The sequence below is a fragment of the Hyla sarda genome, chromosome 8 (assembly GCF_029499605.1).
Source record: "Hyla sarda isolate aHylSar1 chromosome 8, aHylSar1.hap1, whole genome shotgun sequence".
Classification (NCBI taxonomy): domain Eukaryota; kingdom Metazoa; phylum Chordata; class Amphibia; order Anura; family Hylidae; genus Hyla; species Hyla sarda.
The window spans coordinates 100,506,706-100,527,975 of record NC_079196.1 but is presented as its reverse complement, the minus strand read 5'-3'; the positions used below and the strand labels follow the sequence as shown (position 1 = coordinate 100,527,975).

Here is a 21,270-nt window from a genome sequence, read left to right as displayed (position 1 = left end):
GAAGCTATGTAATTTCCTGGTTATTTCTTCAAATCCGTATAAGTTTAAATACGTCTTAAATAAAAGTTATGTTTTAATGCTATGCGACAGTAAATTTAATAAGAGTAGTAGTCTTATATGAAATGTTTTTTCTACCTTTTTAGAAAAGCCTATGCAACCATAAGTTATTACTTCCTGGTTTCATTCACATGTCCAGATGCGTCACTTTTTGCTTTCCCCCACCCATCCTTCTCCTGTGATCACTAAAGTGACATGTACACGTTAGTGCCTGTGTAGCCATTATATGTGGGAAATATCAGGTGGGTGGATGGTCAGGCAAATAGCCTGTCAGTCAGTTGGGCACTAAAGCAGCAAACTGTGAGGGTGGGAGAAGTGACGGCAAGGAAGAACAGTCTGCTCTTCTGCAAGTCCAGTCTGGAACATGCGCAGCAGAGAAATACAGAACAAAGAAAGAACAGGAGAGAGAAAGATATAACTGGACATGCGTGACCCACTATTATGAGTAACACTGTGGGTTGATACCAACGACAACTATGTTGCATGACGAGACAGGCACATTGACCTGTCTTGTAGTGCAACATAACACACCTATGAATGGAAATATTTTTTGAACTAGGTAATTAAAAAAAAAAAATTGAAAGTATTTACAAATAATGTTATTATAGTGAGCCCTACAAAATTAAATGCAATAAAGTTGGCAGGACAACCCCTTTAACTTTGTTTTATAACCTGTGCAAATTAGCACAGGAACAGAGGAGGGAACACCCTATACCTGGGAGATCAACTGCATATTGAAACTTGGGGATCGTGACTGTTTGGTTAAGGGGGTACCAGCAGAAAGTAGGTCTTTGCCTTCACCGCCTAATCGGTCTTCTTGCAAGCTAATAGTGGAAAACCGATTGGTGTTGCAAGCAGAAAGATTAGTAACTCCATCTATGCCTCCACTTCCACCAGCTTGACTGCCATTTACATAGTCAAAGGATTTACTTGATGAAGTGCTGGCGGTTCGGATGAGACTCAAACTATTTGCTTTGGGCACCACATGGCCTGCTGGAAGGCTCAGGTGCTTTCTCATAGGTGACAGCTCTATAGCTTCAAGTGAGGACTCTGCAGTTGCAGGAGAAGGTTGTTTCCTTGGTGTGGAATCCCGACTTTCACTTGCTTTTGAATGACTAGGCGTATCTTTTTCTTTAGTAGATCGCACACTTCCGCCTTTTCTTGAACCGCTTCTCTGAGATGTAGCTGAAGACTGTTTGGCGCCAACAGGCTGGCTACTAACAGAGGCTCCAGATGAAAACCCCTCATCTGCATCATTAACATTAATTGAGTCTTCTCCAGTCACTGTACCTTCAGGCCCTAAAACACAAACAGAGGCCATAAGAATACATAATGCTTAAAAATCACTAAGTTTATTAATTTATTAAAATGTTTCTATGATTTTATATACACACATGAGATTTGTTCATTTTTTCAGTTTCATCAAGATTGAATTAAAATAACTGCATTTAGTACTTTCAAAAAACAGCAAATTAATCCACTGTCACTTGACGTCTAAAAACCAGAATGACAACCCAACCCATATATAGTAATTGGTTCTCAATAAGAATAGCAAACTGTTAATTGCTTGAAAAGGCAGAGGGCCGTGTGAACTACATTCTCTTTTGCTAACTTCTCCTTCCTAAATGCCAATGGGTGCAGTCCAGAAATCCTAGGGCAATAAACCTCATTGTATGACACTTGTATTCAGTCCTATAAGCAAAAAAAATTGTGTCCTAAAATCTCTACATTAAGTGTAGAGGTCATTTAAAACACTAACTTTTGACATGTCCTAAAGACATACCAATACAAAAAATATTATAAAAGAGGCAGTAAAAATAAAAAGGAATCACATAACCATATTTCAGCTAAAAAACCCAAAGTCTCAGACACAGAGTTAAAGGGTACCTCTCATCAAATAAACTTTTGATATATTTTAGATTAATGAATGTTGAATAACTTTCCAATAGCATGTTAATGAAAAATATGCTTCTTTCTATTGTATTTTTCCCGATCAGTCCTGTCAGCAAGCATTTCTGACTCATCCTGGAGTCCTAAACACTCAGAGCTGCCAGCCTGCTTTGTTCACAGCCAAACAGGCTGTGAACAAAGCAGGCTGGCAGCTCTGAGTGTTCTCCTTTGTGAGCAAAGCAGACTGGCCGCTCGTAGTGTTTAGGACTCCAGCATGAGTCTGAAATGCTTGCTGCCAGGACTGGTAGGGAGACCCCTAGTGGTCATTTCTTCAAAGTGGAAAATTAAATAGAAAGAAGCATATTTTTTAATAACATGCAATTGTAAAGTTATTCTGCATACATTAATCTATAATATATCAAAAGTTTTTTTGATGAGAGGTACCCTTTAAAATTCTGTATACAGAAAAAACAAACAACAGAGGGATTTGGACAAAATAAGACAGTGTTCTGTGTAAATCAAGTGTCTCTTAATGCATACAATGGCAACACATTGGTCCATTTACCATCATTAACTGATGCATAGTATATTATACAATGGGTAAACTCCAGATATCCTAGTATACTACAATACAAAGCCCAATGCTTAAACCCTCAAATAATGCCCTGACCCTACCCCAAACATATAGTCAGCCATGCAGCCAACTTCCTTAGGGCCCCTGTTGCAGGTCTGTTGGCAAGAAGGGGAATGGATTAAAGAATGTACTAATTTTGCACATTTATGAAGATTAGGTAACTAATTATTTGATGCTTTTAAGTATTGGGCTTTGTATTGCAGTATACTAGGATATCTGGGGTTTACTCAATGCATTATATACTATGTATCAGGTAATGATCATGAAAGAACCAACGTGTTGCCACAGTAACCATTAACACAGACCCTTTAATTTTACCTGGGACTGGCTTATTTTATCTAAGTTCCCCTGTTTATTCTTTCTGTATGAAGGATATAAACTGTGTATGAAAGGAATTCTGGATGTGCAAGGGCTTTTATTTTCACCCCTCTTTTCCTATTATTTGTAATTCTGTATCTTATTTTGGTTGTAGGTTATGCAGTAGGACTTCACATGTGCTATGCTGAAACTTTCTAAAGACATGTCAAAAGTTTTGATCAGTCGGGGTCAGATCCCCCCCCTCCCCCCATCGCCTGCTATAACAAGTGGAGAGAAGAACACAACCAAGCACTTCTCTCTTTTCCCCTTCAAGTTCCATAGACTTCTATCAAAGTTGATCTAAGCATGAGCACCCAGGCTTCGACTAATCAAACTAATCATTTGGCTGTGTAGGTAAGCTTGGAGTTTTAGTTTTGCAACAGCTAGAGCACTGTTTCCCAACCAGGGTGCCTCCAGATGTTGCAAAACTACAACTCCCAGAATGCCTGGACAGCCTTTGGCTGTCCAGGCATTATGGGAGTTGTAGTTTTGCAACACCTGGAGGCACCCTGGTTGGGAAACATTGAACTAGAGGCTCACTGCTTTGGAAACACTGCTTTAGGACATGTCAGATTTTCTTAAATGCGTTGTCTGGGGAACAGAAAAGGTATTATTTTTCCTTGTTTTCCAGCACATTATGGACACTGTGCAGCAGTTGGACAACATGGATATGGTCATACCCACATACAGCTCTTAAAGGACAATTGCAGCGCAATATACACTTACCCCCTATCTACAAGATAGGGGATAAGTGTTTGATCGCGGGGGGTCCCTAATAGTGAGCGCTAAGGGGCGTAGCATCGACCTAGAGGTCGACGATCACGCACCGTCTCCTCCCCGTCCCCATACAGTTCTATGGGGGAGCCGGGGAGGCATGAACACTGCCTCCCCGCCTCTCCCATAGAGATGCATGGAGGAGGCGTGCCGGCCGCAACGTCATGCTGCGGCAGGCACGCCCCCTGCACGGGAGAGCCACGGCACAGCCGCGGCCCCGTACAGGAGATCGTGGGGGTCCCGGCGGTCGGACCCCCCACGATCAAACACTTATCCCCCATCTTGTAGATAGGGGATAAGTGTATATTGCGCTGCAGTTGTCCTTTAAAATTCAGTAACTGCCCTTGCAACCAGGCCTGCCCCTTTAACCAGGGGAAACTATCAGGACAAGTTGGCACAGGGTATCAAGTCAAGTAGTGGGGAGCAAGGAAAGGTAACACCTTTTCAGCTGCCTGGACCCCTTTAATATCCCATCTGTTGGTTCAAAGTCAGAAGTCAAAACATACCTTCTAGTAAAGGCTGACCTTTATTGCCAATATTCCCTTGTCACTGGGGTGTGTGCCTACAAAGTGGAACAGTCCCATCAGTTCTGACAATGTCACAATGTGTAGGGACACACACTAATGACAAAGGGAATACAGGAGGATTGGCACAATGAACAGTCCTTAGGGAGACCACTGGCATAGAAAGTCTTACAGGCTATGCATACATTGTTGAGCTGGTGTAGGAAGGCTTTTATGCAGTCTGCTCAAGACACTAAAGGGTTTGTTAAAGGTGTATTCTGCCTATAGACATCTTTGGATAGGGGATAAGATGTCTGATCGCAGGAGTCCCGCCACTTGAACCCCCCACGATCTCTGGGTGCTGCTCGGAGATCACGGGGGGTGCCAGCACAGGGGGGTCCCCCTGTCAGACATCTTATTCCCTATCCTTTGTATAGGCGATAAGATGTTTATGGCTCAAATACCCCTTTAATACGTATTTGTCATATAACAGAAACAAAATACCGTAATAAAAAAAATGTATAAATTAAAAACTGACTGAATTCTAATGAATGCTTTGAAGGAATGAATGACAATTATGCGTTTCCAGTCTAATAAGTATTTTGGAAGGGGCAAGTACAGATTTGGCATTTTCGGTTTTACTATAACTTAAAACTATAATACAAGGCATAGTTTTGATCAAATGCAGAAAATTGTAAATAATTCCCAATTATACATTATCCTCACCTACCTGATATTGCCCTATTAAGGCCATCATGTGTCTAGGTGATTGTATATTCGAGGAAAGCATAGGCATTAAGGTTTTTAGGCATACACAGATGTGCGCACAGCCAAAAAGAATAGTGCTAATGTCATGCACACACATGCAGATACAGGAACTAATATATTACACATGCAGCAATGGATCTGGACAGTCAAACACACCGGTAATGTTATCAATGCTGCCATTTGTAATGAATTGTTCCATTCATACACTGAGGTAGCTCTATGTGAAGTGCCATCATGGCTTCCATCCAACCCATTATAGATATGAGACAGTAACTGACTGAGGAAGAATCATTCACATTCACTCAGCATGAAATATTTAAGGCTAGCAAACCAGACACTGAAGTAGAAGAAAGCATAAAAGAAACCTCCATCAGGTTTTGAAGAGAAGCTTACTAACAATTGTTAAGTTCTAGTTATGTACGGTAGAATACAAAAGCCAATGACTTGTCCTCATAAATAGGTAATCCTTCATGAACAACGCCAACATATGGTGCATTATGCAGTTAATAGGGCATATAAAGTACACTAATTCCACAAAAAAGAATATGATAGGTGCAGGTAAAAGAATATTTGACATAACTTATTCATAACTTAGAATAAAGAGATACAATAATATTCTATGGAGAGAGCCATGTTCATCCCAGTTAGTATTAAGCAACCAGGAAGCTCTGCATACTTCTAAAGTTTACTATGTACAATTTCAGTAATGAAAATAATAGTATGCTGCTCAGAACTAGAAAACCAATTGTTACTGACATCACTGAGACGGTTTGAGGGGGCACAATTGCTAGCATAAGAAAATGCAGTTGGGTATTATAGCACCATGATTTAAGATTTTAGCGCTTGATTTTTTGGGAAGTATTACATTTATTCAAGTACATACACTGTAAATTAAACTTAAAATAAAACAGGATACGTAGACTATAGGGGACACTTATCAAGAACATGTGCAGAGGAAAAAGTTGACCAGTTGGCCATAGCAACAAATCAGGATGCTTTTATTTTTTTTAAAGGCCTCCGCTCCACTTTTACTCTGCAGAGGTTTTGCTAAATTCTTCCTATATTCTTCTCCAAGGCTTCAGACCATATTCTGCTTAAAGAGGCACTGTCATTATGAAAAACTTTTTATATTCTCTAGTACTACTGATAAGATAACTTTTTTCAATAAACCTTTATAAACAATTAAAAAAAGTCAATTTTACAAAAAAAAAATCAAAAATGAAAATAGCCGCCACTAAGGGAAATCTATCTTTATGCAGACAGACTACTCTGTATTTTGCAGCATACTGGATACCGGCCGTAAATTGTGTTGGGATCCAGTATAGGAGATCACCATTGCATCACTACAGCCTTCTGCTGTTCCTAAACTACAACTACCATGATGGGAGTTGTAGTTTTTCAACAGCTTGGGATACAATCTTTGTAAAACTCTGTTTTAGAGCGGTGTATTCTCCAGCTGTGTGCCTCCAGCTCTTGCAAAACTACAGACAACACTGCTCTAACACAGTGCTTTACAAACACTGCAGCTCCAGCTCTGGCAAAACTACAACTCCCAGCATGCTTGAACAGCCAAAGCTTTCTCTGACTCCTAAATGTCTGATCAGCTTCTTTGTTATTCAGGAGTCAGAGAAAGCTGAATGATGCACATAATGACAGATACCTTGATTAGCATCCAGCTTTACTAGGAACAGATATGTATGCATAAAAACTACTGTGCAGCAATTTGCAGACTGCCAGGCTGCTACCAGACTCAGAGCAGAGGGGTTATCCACAGTGAGGAAGAAAGATGGACACGACCCCTCCAGAAGGCAAGAAGAAAAAGCAAGTGAGCAACATACAAATGCTATTTGTTAGGGTTATATAGGTCCTAGACACATAAAAAAAATATATGAACATCATCAGGATTAGGTACCAAGTAAAATCACTTTTTTTTGGAACTATGACAGGTACGCTTTAAGGCTATATTCACATGGTTGAATTTCTGTGATTCCACTCAGAATCCTTTCTGCAAAGTTGGCAGCAATTTATTTTATTTTTTGCAGTTTTGCAGATTCCTTGCAGAAGGTGCGTGGAATTTGTGCAAAATTTATGCAGAATTTCTTGCATTTAATACACAGATTCTGGACAGAATTCAGAGTACCACTGAAGTCAATGGACTCTGCCGAGTCTGCAAAAACTGTTGACAGGTTCAAGGTTTTTGGAAAATCCGGGATGTAGAATTTCTGCAGTGTGATTAGCACAGCGGAGATTCCATTCACCACAATGTTAACTTCATATAGAAATTCTGCCGTGTGAACATAGCCAGTAAAATGTGCAGAATGTCCGCTAGGAAAACACGGGGCAAACATTCCACACATTTGTAAGTTCCAGAGGGCGCTAGAGCCACACAGAAATACACCATGTCATAGACGGCAATGCAATTCCGAGCAGAATCCACAGAAATAATAGAAAAGTCTATTCTTTCTGAGGACGCTGGAATCGGGATTTCCATGGCAAAAACATCTGCTGCGGAAAATCCCCCATGTGCATAGTGCACCAGTGACCTAGTGAAATTTTGCCAAGTGAACATACCCTTATGCGGACCCTGTCAGCAGCTTAACAGGGGTAAAAATAACCTAGGCTAGATAGGGTTTCTCATTAGAATCCTGGTCATTTATATATCTCTACAGACCTTTCCAGTGCTGAGATATTAGCCTTCTTGTTAATATGTAAATGATTCTCAAATGCCCAGGGGGTGCTTCCCAATAATGCAAGAGCCCAGGGTTAGCCAGCCCATCTACTCTTATTCACTGCCTCTGTGCAGCAAATAAGCTTAGTTACTGTCAATTAAAGAGGAAAGGAGTATGCAAGCAGGCATCAAGGTGGTGAATATGAGGGGAGGAGGTGGTTAACATTGGGCTCTTGTGGTGGGGAATGCTCCCTGGGTACATGAGTCTCATTTACATAAAGCAAAAAGGCTTATATCTTGGCACTGGAAAGGTCTGTGGAGATCTATCTAGCCATGGTCTTATATTCCCCCCCCCCCCTGACTACCCCCCAGTTAAGCTGCTGACAGATCTTTATGCTTATAAAACGTATACCCTATATTACTTTAAGAATATGAATTAAGAATAATTATTCTTTTATTCATTATTGTTTTACCTGGAGTAAAGATAGAGCTGCACTAGATTTCCTGTAAACACGTCAATACACTGTTGGGAATAACTTTCTAACCAGAAGGTCTTTTTAACTATTAGGGCCCGTTCACACTGCAAAATCTCTGCCACCAAAACCATTGTCAATAGGAAGAGTGGACAAGCGACGCCTCCATAGACGGCAATTTTATCCAGTGGAATTCCACCAAAATAATGAACAAGGCCATTCTTTTTGCGGGTCCCAAATTTTTGATATCTTGATTGCCAAAAAATGCTCAATTGGATATAAATCTGGCATATGAATAGGCCAAAGAAGTGTTGCAATTTGGTGCAGACATTCCTGGGAAACCCTTGCTATGTGTGGTTGAGCATCATTCTGCAGAAAACTGCCAGTTGGAACTCTGCCATGAGAGGCTACACGTGGCTGCAGGATGCCCTGCAAATATCATTGAGCAGGTAGTATCCCTACTAGTAACATTCCTATTCAATGGCTCTTTAGATCATCACACCAGTAACTGGGGCAATGCGTTTCTCCACAGCAATGACAAGATAGATGCACTCAAATAAATCAACAGTCATCGTATCTTATCCAGAACCTGGAAAAATCACTAAACAGAATACAGTTCCAGTCTGTAGTAGTCCAGCTTTCTTGCTCACTAAACCACTACAAACCAATGTGATGGTGGTTGGTCTTCAATGACATGAAATGAGCAACATGACACCAAATTTCTGCTAAGTGCCTTAAAATGGTCTGACAACCTCTAAACCAGTGGATAGTAGGGCGCTGAGGGACCAGGCAACAGTTGGAGCAATCAGCTTTATTCCCAAAATGCACTAGCGCGAAACGCGTTGCATGTTGGGAATAAAGCTGATTGCTTCAAATGTTGCCTGGTCCCTCAGCACCCTACTATCCACTGGTCTGGAGGTCATTGGTTTTTTAATTGCTTTTATTGTGGAGTGGCAGCAGAGGGATCTGCTTCATGCTATCATCCAAGTTGTGGTGGCATTTGCACAACTTACATTGGTAAGCGCTCTATCATTATTAGCGTTCCCACATGTTATTTATTGCACCATGGAGCGCTCCTTTTTGTCTTTTTTTGTAGTACGTTTGTTTTTTAAAATGGTCTGGGCAGAGAATGGGTGGTATGTATTGAAGGGGCCAACTGTGGCTGGATAGTGGACAAGGAAACTGTAGGAGCTGCTTTTCCTTTTCAGATAAAAATATCCTGTCTCTCTTGGCCATTCGGAGCCTGGCCATTGTGTGTCTGTGTTCTAATGTAACCACTGCTCCCAACACAACGGCCTAGATGACAGGTAATTCCTTGAAACAACCATCCTGCTTCTCTCAGTCCAAAGCAGTGCCCACTTCTAAAAGTTTGTTAACTGGACAAAATGTATTTGAGGGTGTCACAGATCACTGACTGCTAGGCATGCCTCCCTTACCAAGAGGAACACACAAAAGTAGCCTCTGAGAGCTAGTAAGCGGGGGAAGCACTTTTATGCTGTCTTGTAGCAAGACCCAGTGTCTAATCAGACCACACCTGTTATTTACATATCTGATTAGATATAACTGTACACAGAGTTTTTCAGAAATCCAACATTTCTATCTAGATACATTATACATTTTGTCCTCAGGTTTACTTTCTAGCAGCAACCTATTTGTAAAATGAAGAAGACAAAAGACAAATTATGTCAGTAGTGTATCTTGAAGCATTAGATGTATCTACTGCTGTATGCACAAATGAGGCATGGAGGATAACAATAACCTATTCATCACATCTACTGCTAGACTAGTATAACATGGCTGTAATATCTAATTGGATTACTAAGCCATATTTATGCCACTATAAAACCCTGTATGATCAGTTTCATTCAGTTGGGCCACAAAAAGGGGGAGGGGATCTTTAGGAAACAAAATCTTCCTGCATTGTGTGTGTTACCTGTCCAACCACCTCCCCACGTATTCTTCATCTGAGGGTGCGTTCACACGTACAGGATCATGCGCAGATTTGATGCGCAGGATATGTAACTGCAGATTAGAAGTTGTGCTCAGTCATTTAGTTTACATTGAAATCTGCAGCATCAAATCCAGCGCATCAAATCTGCGTACATGTGACCGTACCCTGAAACAGACATTCACAGTACGGGGAGTAAATATCAAAATTGGCATCATAGATTGATCTAACAGTAGTTAGGTACCATGTATATAAATAGAAACCATGAAAAAGCCAAGTGCCAACCCCCTAAAGCTGTTTAGAGCCATGCACATGCAGTCACATATGTTTACATGCTTTACCTCTTTTCAGGTCATTAAACGGACTTCAGGACTTGGGAAGTCTCATTTCAAAAGTGATCAATGTGCGCCCAGTTTAAGACTCTAAGGTAGTCTCTTTCTTTGTAGCTACATCTCTAACAGTTTGGTATTATAGATTTGTAAGATGTATCAAAATTAAATATTATCAAAATTCAAAAGTAAGGTATATCTACCTTATGCCATCTGAACAATGCAAATTATAGACAAACTGAACAAACTGTGGCCGCAGGTAGATGCCAGGCCCACAGGCCTCCACTGCATTAGGTATTTGTTATAGGGTGACCTCATTCCTTTTGGTTTTCCTTGCCGGAAGCAAAGTAATTATGCAACTGGAACAGGCACAAAGCTGCAGTCTGTCTCCTCCAAACACAATAAGCAAAGTAATCGTGTCTGAAAGTTATTGTTTTGAATGTGTGATTTTCTTTTTTACATTTTGACTTTTTGACTATGAAATCTTTAGTTAAAAACTATAGCAACCACTGATTGGAAATTATTTTATGCCAAATGTTCTCTAATGAAGCACTGTACATCCACATAATCTTTTAAAACAGTATATAACAAACACCAGTTCATCCGGTATTCCAAAGGCCCTTTTATATACACCAATTATTAGGAATTTTCATTTCTAATAACTGATCAATGTAAAAGAGTCCGTGATCATCCAACCAACAAGAAAACGCTTGTTTATTTGCCGATCTGTTTTTTTTTTTAATTTATTTTTTATATATAGTAATCAGGCTGTGATCACAAGTTGCGTTTTTGCCATTATTTTACCGCAATTGCTTAAATCAATTTTGTGCATTTGCAGCAAAAACACAACCTTTGAACATTGTTATTGGCCACATATAGCGTTGTATAAAACAGGTCATGTGCGCCGGAGTACCCCTTTAAAGCATTTAGAGAGCTTTTATCTTGAGGGATTGATCATGTGGTTCTGGGCATTTTGTCAATATGCTACATAAAGAACTTAACACAAAAATGATGCATACAACACAACAATTAGGCCACTTACCAAAGTAGGAGGGGCATAGCAGGAAAAGGTGTTACTTCCTTTGGTCTCACACATTTGCTATAAATTTATCGGCATAAAATGTAGTGGAAATCTATACCAGAGGCGTGCCCTCTTTATAACTGACTCATCTTATCCCATTCGAGGCATGCTGTATCTTTTTGATGCATTATTATCCTGCAAAATGACGGACACCAGACAGAAACCTGACGGACCCCATTAAAATGAATGAGGTCTCTTGGGATCTATTGGTGTCTGTCATGTAGTTGACCGTCTTGCTCAGTTTACTACTTCCAAATGAAATCTGTGACAGTCTCCAATGAAAATGCAAACCTAGTCCCAGTCTTTTAGAACTTAGTCTGTAGTCTTTTAGCCTTATGCCTAACATGAAAAACATTTAAATATTACAGCCATGCGTGATATGGACAAAAGTACCAAAACTGGGCAGCCACAAAGTCAACACTGTGAAATAAGAGTTCACCAGCAAATTTCCCATGCCATCAGCTTATCTGCAGTTAAAAGATATAGCTAAAAGTATTCCCATAGCCATGCCAAGCGTGTCTGCAGGGTAATACAGTTAATCATAGGCTGAGCAGGGCTAAGTACAACAATGTTAATACTTGACCTTCAGCTTGGACCATAGACTGAGACAACTTATCGTATTCATAAGGAATGAATAAAATCAATAAGGAGGAAGGATTCTTTTTAAACAGAGAGTAGTGCTTTTCCACCATCAACTCTCTCTTTTAGTGCCCGTCTCCACATCTCTGGCCTACCCTCTGTGGCAGCTTCTGGTGAGATGGTCTCTGGGGTCAGGTACACAAGAACATCCCCTTCGGGAGTGTCCTCTAGGTTTGGAGTGGTGCGCAAGTTCGGGGAGCCCGGATTCGAATCAGCTGTGAGGTCAAAACCATCTGGGATTCAACATAGGAACAATTTAGTGTATTTTTAAAGACAGGCTGCAAATTGCACTTATTTGCTGGTGATGGCTTCTCAAAAACAAGATCAGAATACAGAAAACATTAAGTGTATTGTGACATTTACCAAAAGAAAAATGTAAACAGTGTATATAACAAGAAAGCTAACATACACTTATTTGTAAATACAACTATGACCTTAAAAATTAAATCTGAATGAACAATGCATGAAAATTAGTGAAATGATACACTGATGTAAAATAATGGGACCTTATAGTGCCAGGATGTTCAAGTTAATAGACTGCAACTGAATAAGCCTATAAGCCTTAAAGGGGTATTCCCTTCTCAAACAATCATAGCATGTTCAAAGAATATGCCACAAATGTCTGACAGATGTGGGTCCCACTTCAGGGACCCACATTTATTTCAAGAACAAGAGTCCCCCTGATCCACTCTGGCCTGCGTGCGGCAGCCAGATGTAGACAGTTGTCTGTAACTCCACAGATGTTACTGGGACTTGCAGGTTAAACAAAATAAAATAAATTGTACAATTCGTTAACATACAACAAAAGATTTCTGATAAAAAAAAAGGGGGACATAATGACAAGTTGGTAAAAAAAACAACATCAGGCTTATCACAAAACACTGAAAAATCACACATTTAGGGTAGGGTCACACCTGCCGTATTTTGCTGCTGCATATTTTCCAACCCACTGAAATCAATGGGTAGCAAAATCAGCTGCTGAAAATATGCAGCAAAGAATGGCACCTGTGACCCTTCCCTTATATAACAAATACAGACTTGGATGCAGACTTGGCAAGAGACAATAGATCCACTGAGAAAATTCAGCAAGGAAACTCTTTACTATATTTCTTCAGTGTGAACAGACCCTTACGGTCAGTAATAATGCAGACATGTCAAAAGTTTTGATCCACAGCTATAGCCAGATGAGGCAGGTGGCAGTGCACTTCAGCCCCCAACTAGGTGCTCATTGAAGGAGATGGGCTCCATTATATTCTATTATGGAGCCTGTCACCTGAAGCATAACTGATTGAGCACAGTGCTGGAAAATGAAACATGCTGCCACGTGCTCCATCCGATTAAATCTATAAATAGTGTTTTGGGTTTTCGCACTGGATCTGCATTTCAGCTTGTTACCTGTATAAAAGGCACCTGTCCACAGAATCAATCAGATTCCAAACTCTCCGCCATGACCAAGACTAAAGAGCTGTCCAAGGATGTTAGAGACAAGACTTAAGACCTATACAAGGCTGAAATGGGCTGCAACTTACATCACACTGCAGGAGAAATCACTCAATCCTCAGCATCAATGTCTATCAGCAAGGAAGAGGAGATCCCTCAGGTGCTGTATTGGGTACTCCAGTGGAAAACAAATGTTTTCAAGTCAACTAGTGCCAGAAAGTTATACCGATTTGTAAATTATTTCTATTTAAAAAATCTTAACCTTCTCGGTACTTATCAGCTGCTGTATGCTCCAGAGGAAGTTGTGAGGTTCTTCCAGTCTGACCACAGTGCTCTCTGCTGACACCTCTGTCCAAGTCAGGAACTGGAGAGATTTGCTATGGGGATTGGACAGTTCCTGACATGGACAGAGGTGTCAGCAGAGAGCACTGGGATCAGATTGAGAAGAACGTCACAACTTCCTCTGGAGCATTTTTTTTTTAAATCAACTGGTGCCAGAAAGTTAAACAGATTTGTAAATTACTTCTATTTAAAAATCTTAAATGGGCACTGTCAGATACAATAACTTTTGATTTGTTATAAAGCATGCAAAAACAATATGTTTTGCAATTGCTTTAAATCAGAAAAAAAATCTATATTTAATGCTGAAAAAGCCAGTAAAAAAAAAAAAAAAAGTGGCCACTAGGGGTCCCCCTGCCTCCTGGGACACATACCAGTTGTGCAGTGTCCAGTGGTCATCGACACATCAAGGACACCATGAGTGATTGACAGGGCTGCAGGCAGGTCCAGAGCTACTGTGCTTGCTCCTGGCACTCTGAGTCAGGGGAGGAGTCATCACAGTGAGGAGAAGAGAGGGACACGCCCCATGCCTTTGCATGGACAGAAACCTCACTGAGCAATGACGGCAAGTAAATAAAGGCAAGTCCAAGAGAAATATAGGACGTTGACACAAACATTAGATGTACATGATCTGGATGTTTTTTTTTTTGGGGGGGGGAGACCGACAGGTACGCTTTAATCCTTCCAGTACTTATCTGCTAATGTATACTACAGAGGAAGTTCTTTTCTGTCTGATCACTCTCTGCTGACACCGCTGTCCATGTCAGGGACTGACCAGAGCAGATGCAAATCCCCATAGCAAACCTATTCTGCTATGGACAGTTCCTGACATGGACAGAGGTGTCAGCAGAGAGCACTGTGATCAGAGAGAGAAGAAATTCAAAAAGACCAAAGAACTTCCTCTGTAGTATACAGCAGCTGATAAGTAATGGAAGGATTAAGATTTCCAAATAGAAGTGATTTATAAATCTGTTTAACTTTCTATCCCCAGTTGATTTGAAAACATTTGTTTTCCCCCGGAGTACCCCTTTAAGCAATACAGGGATAAACCTGTGCTAGTTGATGGTAGCTAGTAATGGCAGAAGCATCCTGGACACACAGGGGAAGATTTAGCAATATGTGTCTGTGTGCAGCCACTTGAAAGTCTTTTTTTTGCTGTGTTATTGGCTTACCTGTGCCAAATTTATCAAAAGTGCGCACAGACTGATAAATTTAGCTGAAATTAAAAATCTTCTCAGAACTTGCTGTTGGATGTCACTTTTCTAAGACAAAGTGAATTTGCTTTATTTTGAACGTTTGCGCCTTTTTAAAAAAAAAAGACGCAGTTAGTTAATCTAATCCACTGCATAGTCAATAATGAAGCACTGCATTTCACACTCACCTTTGACAAAGTTGTCTATTGTGAAATTGAGCAAAATTTTAGCAGAATTTTTTTTTGCATAAAAAATGTAATTTTGTGCCAAATTACAGCCAAAGAAATGTCAGGAAGGAAAGAATACATCTCCTCCATTGACTTCAGATCTGACACAGCTACATGAGAAAAGTGAAACATGTTGCAACTACTTAACACTGACTCCAGGAACTTAGTGGAAGTTATATTAATACCAACTACCAATTCATGTATAAAAATATATAAATATTTTTTTTTCTAGATCAAAAAATGTCAACAGCATTTAAGCTTCCCTGGGAACATCAGATTTCTCTACCAAATCTACATAAAAAGCTGAATAAGTCTGCAAATACACTGCAGAGAAACATATTTACAGCTTTTTATTACTAGGCCACAGCCATACAGAGATTTCTGCTGTTTGGTACTGGAACCAGCTAACATGTAACAGACATCTTAGCTTCTATACTTTAATGCTATTTATTGCAATTTTTCAGGCATGGTTTATTTTGCTTATAATTTTAGTCCACAGAGCCTAGGAGATCAGCGCTCCTATTGGGTGTAATACATCCCTACGACATTCCAGAAAGCGGTACGCTGAGCAAGTCCTGTACAGAAAAGAACAGCAAGGAATGTTGGGGGATCCTCCACTCTTGGGACCCTGAAGAATTTCATGAAAACAGGCTCACAGAATCACATGCTTACAACATATGTAAAGGAGCTTATTTACAATTTCACTTTACCGACTACCAATGTTCCAGGGTAAATCTCTGAGCTTAAATGAATGCCCCCTGAGCCAATGAAAGCAAGGAAGTTGATGGAGTAGCTGAGGAGATGGATATCCAGTGCTTGTTCATCAGATATTGTATGTGTATAAGCATCCTTATGATTTTCCAAAAACAGTGCCCAGTATGTCCATGGACTGTGTCTGGTGTTCACCTGAATGAAGATGAGCTGCAATACCAGACAACACTTATCGACAGATGATTGGCGGATTTTGATTCGGGACAACTCATTGAGACAATATAACTTGGTAAAAATAAGTTCACCCTGTTATAGTCCTGACTTTCTGCAATTACAAATCAAACACTGAGTCTCAGGAGTGGAACGTTCAGAATGATAAGGAGATGGAAGCTAAAAGTCACCTCTACTCCTCAGTGATCACCTGCATGTTTGCTTAACACATTTCCAAAAAATAACTAAAAATACTTTATTGATAAATGTGTATTAAACCTCCTAAGTATATGACATTGTATGACGCAGGACATCTTCAATCATGAGTAGAAGGAAAGGTAGAATCAAATGCCTAGGACACTTCATAGTTAATAAAAGCACAGCGGACACGACCTCTCATTTTGACGTGCTTGTCAGAACTTATTATTAGAACTTTTTTTTTAGAACTTATTATTAGAACTTTTCTTTTATGATAACAGTATGACTGACAATATTATTTCCTTGTCCCCCACGTAGCCACTTATCATTGAAAAATATATAGTGGCAACTATAAAATGTATAAACTATGCATCATAGGTTGTATGTATCGTTTCATTTGTGGAAAACACACACAATAAGTGTTTTCATATAAATGCTATCAAAAGCACAAGGTATCTAAGAGCAGACAAACAAAATTGGAATCTAATTTATTACTGCTGTACCTTCTCTCCTCCAGCGGTGCCTTCGTATAGAAGCAGTGGTGATGGCTGTTCGAGAGATGCGAGGGACTGTCGGGGTCACTTCAACCTTCAGTACTTTCTGTCCTTGTTGTGACGTGTCAGGAGCATCAAACGGAAGCGAATTTTTCATTGCATTTGCAACCTGGTTAGAAGAGGAAGGGGGAATAAAACTTTAAAAGAGGCCAGCAAGCTTTCATTGTTTCCTACTCTTTATACAGAGCTTTCAGCAATTCTTTTTTCTTTGCTGCATACTGAGCTCATACACTGAAAAATAAAACCTTTGCTCATGCAATTCCAAAACAATTGTAGGACAGACTGTGAGGTAAGTCAGGTCACTTACCAGCAAGGGCTGCGAATAAAGCTCCAGCTGGGCACGATAGATGATGTCATCCAGAACCTCTTGTCCTAGTTCCCACTCTCCATTGTATCTGTTCAAGATACACAATTATAATTGAGGATGCTATAAGAAATGTGAAAAGACTGCCGAATGGAAGATTCCTTATCAAGAATGTGTAAAACAAAAGTTCACCGATCCGACAAGGCCAATGATTAAAATAAGTTATGTCACACATTTCCAGTAGGAATAAAAGGAAATGCACAACAGTGTCCTAAGAATTGTTCAGAATTGTTATTTCATCAAAAAAATCATATCAGGTCCTATTTAAAATAGTACTAGCAGTCCTATGTTTTCAATGTGACTCTTTTACACACTGTATGTAATTTTAAGGTATAACATCCCCCTGTCTGTTTGTAAAGTTTTTGCACCCATTTTTCATGCCTCAGCTATCTAATGGAATCTTGTAGCGAATTACATACCGTAGTTTAAAACTTCAAAATCAAAACATCTTAGCTAATATGCAAATACAGTGGTCCCTCAAGTTACAATATTAATTGGTTCTGGGACGACCATTGTATGTTGAAACCATTGTATATTGAGACCATAACTCTATGGAAACCTGGTAATTGGTTCTAAAAGCCCAAAATGTCATCCAAAAATAGGAAAAAGTGAGGATTAAAGAAAAATAAGTAGATAACTAATATAGATAAAGCAAATCCTTACATATAAAAGTAAGAAAGATCTGCTGGGAGCTGTAAATCACTGTCTATATCAGTGTTTCCCAAGCAGGGAGCCTCCAACTGTTGCAAAACTACAACTCCCAGCATGCCCGGACAGCCAAAGGCTGTCCGGGCATGCTGGGAGTTGTAGTTTTGCAACAGCTGGGGGCACCCCGCTTGGGAAACACTGGTCTATGTAGAGGACAGGAGCTTCTTCAGGGTCCTGTACAGTACACACAATGTCCTAAAAAAAAGTAACATGGAGCCGCCCCAACCTGGTGTCCAAAGGAGCAGCTAACCCTGGTACAGGTAAAGACTACAGAACATGTAATACCTCCCTGTACTGTAGGGGGCGCTACCAGACGTCAGTCAGTGCATGCACTTCAGTAATACAGGTGTTTTACCAGTGAAATGTCCATTCTGATTGGTCGGTTCTTCCAGTCATTGACACGTTTCACAGATCTGGACTGTCTGTAGTATTGTATGTTGAGTCTGGTTTCAACTTACAATGTTCCAGAAAAGACCATTGTATGTTGAAACTATCGTATGTTGGGGCCATTGTAAGTTGAGCGATCACTGTATACCATCTCTTTTGTTTTTTCTTTTTTATTAAACGACAATCCTCTTGGGTGTGCGGGATGTCAGGGGGATGTGGTTTGCAAATACACCATCTTAAAGAATTATTGTGGTGTCACAACACACAGGCCCTCGCCCCCCCCTCCAAAAAAAAAAGTGTTTACATTAGTAAAATAAAAGTGGATGCTTCACCATGATCCATTTAAAAGGAACAGTCATGGTAAGTTATTATTAAGAAAATAAAAGTATTTCAGTCCCCTTTTACATTCACTAAAATTTTCAGTTACTCACTTTCATGGTCACCTAAAAAGACAAGTTCACCTTTTGAAATAAAAGAAGACTTACATGGCGTGATAAACACCAGTGAGCAGCTGGACCATGAAAGCAGGATCCAATACCACACGACCACACAGTTCCTTCCAGCGTTTTTCATGCTGCCTAGGAAAGCCACTCACGCACAATCTGGAGCAAGGCAGAAAAATAAATAAATAAAAGAATGAACTGGCTTTTTCTCATTAAATTTTAATGAGATAGATTTACACATACACTAAAAAAAAAAAAAAAAAAAAAGTTTCATCATACAGCACTTCCGGCATTGGGTGGTTCAGAAACAATTGTATCCCAAGAGATCAAAATCAATGCTTTAACCAGACCTCTCCTTATCCATTTTATGGGTTCAACATGTATACACTGTAGCCTGTTAGTGACCAGTCCTCGATATACTTTTAGTACTCCTAAATGTTATGCTGTTTAGGCTACACAGAGTATTCAACCTATAGCTTTAATATGCTGCACTTACCCAGAGCAGCATATTTAGTTGATAGATCAGTTATACATAATATATTATTTTCTGAGGAAATAGCACATTTATAGTACCGTATATACTCGAGTATAAGCCGACTGGAATATAAGCCGAGGCCCCTTATTTCACCCAAAAAAAACAGGAAAAGTTATTGACTCAACTATAAGCCTAGGGTGGGAAATACATCATCCCCCCCATGTAATCATCCAGACCCCCTTCATCATCCCCCCCTTCATCATAACCGCCTGTCAGTCCCTTCATCAGTGTTCTTCAACCTGCGGACCTCCAGATGTTGCAAAACTACAACTCCCAGCATGCCCAGACAGCCATCGGCTGTCCGGGCATGCTGGGAGTTGTAGTTTTGAAACCTCTGGAGGTCCACAGGTTGAAGACTACTGCGGCCTTAGTCATCATCCAGCCCCCCCCCCCCTTTTGTTTTGTACTCACCTCCCCTCGGCAGGAAGTTAGGGTGAGCTGGTCCGGACCATCTATGCTGCAGGGATCGTCCGGTGGGGATGGTTAGTCGTTGCGGGCTGTCCATTTTCACCGGGGGGGGGACCCTCTTCTCCGCACTTCGGGCCTGCCCCGGACTAGTGGCGTTGCCTTGATGACGACGCACAGGGACATTCATGCGCAACGTCCCTGTGCGTCGTCGTCAAGGCAATGTCACAAGTCCGGGGCCGAAGCAGAGAAGAGGGCCCCCCGGTGAAAATGGACAGCCCGCAACGACTAATCCTCCCCACCGGACGGTCCCTGCAGCATAGATGGCCCGGACCAGCTCATCCTAACTTCCCACCGAGGGGATGAGAATACAAAACAAAAGGGGGGCGGGGGCTGGATGATGACTAAGACCGCAGTGGTCTTCAACCTGCGGACCTCCAGAGGTTTCAAAACTACAACACCCAGCATGCCCGGGTGTTGTAGTTTTGCAACATCTGGAGGTCCGCAGGTTGAAGACCACTGAGAAGGGATTGACAGTTCACTCTCGAGTATAAGCCGAGGGGGGCATTTTCAGCACGAAAAATGGTGCTGAAAAACTCGGCTTATACTCGAGTATATACGGTAATACTGTCCAGTTTCAGTAGTTTTACAACCAAGTCTAAACCATGTTTTAATCATCTAGCTTTTCTCTTTACCTGGAGCCCATCCTGCATAGCGACTGGTAGGAAGAAGCGGGCATATACACAATTGCAGAGTTGTAGCACAACATAAGAAAACTTAGTACCTCAAACCTGTAGAAGAGAAAAATGCTGCAATTTACACATACCACAAGGAACAGTTAATCTACATTGTGTTCACTGCCCAAATCCTGTTACCTGTTCTGCGCTGTAAAAGTTTCTCTCTGGGGGTGAAGATCACTGTAAACCACTCTGATGAGATCGTGCTGGCTCAATGCTCCTTCTGTCAGAGCCATGGACCCCAAGGAGGAAGGCTAATGCAACAAAGATGGCGATAGAAATTGCTAAACAAATCAAAGTTTTACAGGTTTGATTCTTATATCCTAAACTACTCTGTTATCTCAAACTCCATTTTCAGTTAGGCATAAAAATCTGGCCAGCACTTTTTGACTCATACAGGTTTTTCTGCAGCCCTCGGATTCAGAGTTTTAAATTTACCTGAAGTAGCAAATCTGCTGTAAAATTAATGTTTCAACCATGTGAATGAGGTTTAAAGAAATCCATACACATGCTGCAAAAAACTACTGCATAAAAAATTGTCAAAATCTGCCGAAACAAACCTGCTCTAACAAATGTAGCCAAAAATACAAGATAGTGCCCCAGGCAGCACAATTTTGTAAAGTAAAATACCAGACACCATAGGAGAAATCCAATGGATCACCCCACATGCTGTTGGTGTCAAACATCTTTCGGATCTG

General features: G+C 40.6%; 1 protein-coding gene across 2 annotated transcripts in view; it reads right to left on the bottom strand.

Moving 5' to 3' along the window:
* Positions 1–598: 598 nt before the first annotated feature.
* Positions 599–21,270, bottom strand: part of HYCC2 (hyccin PI4KA lipid kinase complex subunit 2) — a 106,597-nt gene continuing 85,925 nt past the window's right edge. The window contains exons 7-13 of one of the 2 annotated variants that reach the window (XM_056536405.1): positions 20,711–20,826; positions 20,531–20,626; positions 18,938–19,054; positions 17,301–17,388; positions 16,943–17,102; positions 12,217–12,354; positions 599–1,356 (exon numbers count right to left, since the gene is read on the bottom strand). In XM_056536405.1, coding sequence (XP_056392380.1) covers positions 767–1,356; positions 12,217–12,354; positions 16,943–17,102; positions 17,301–17,388; positions 18,938–19,054; positions 20,531–20,626; positions 20,711–20,826 — 1,305 coding nt within the window. In that variant the 3' untranslated portion in view covers positions 599–766. The remainder of the gene's footprint in view (positions 1,357–12,216; positions 12,355–16,942; positions 17,103–17,300; positions 17,389–18,937; positions 19,055–20,530; positions 20,627–20,710; positions 20,827–21,270) is intronic. The other variant, XM_056536404.1, reaches the window with a different exon arrangement.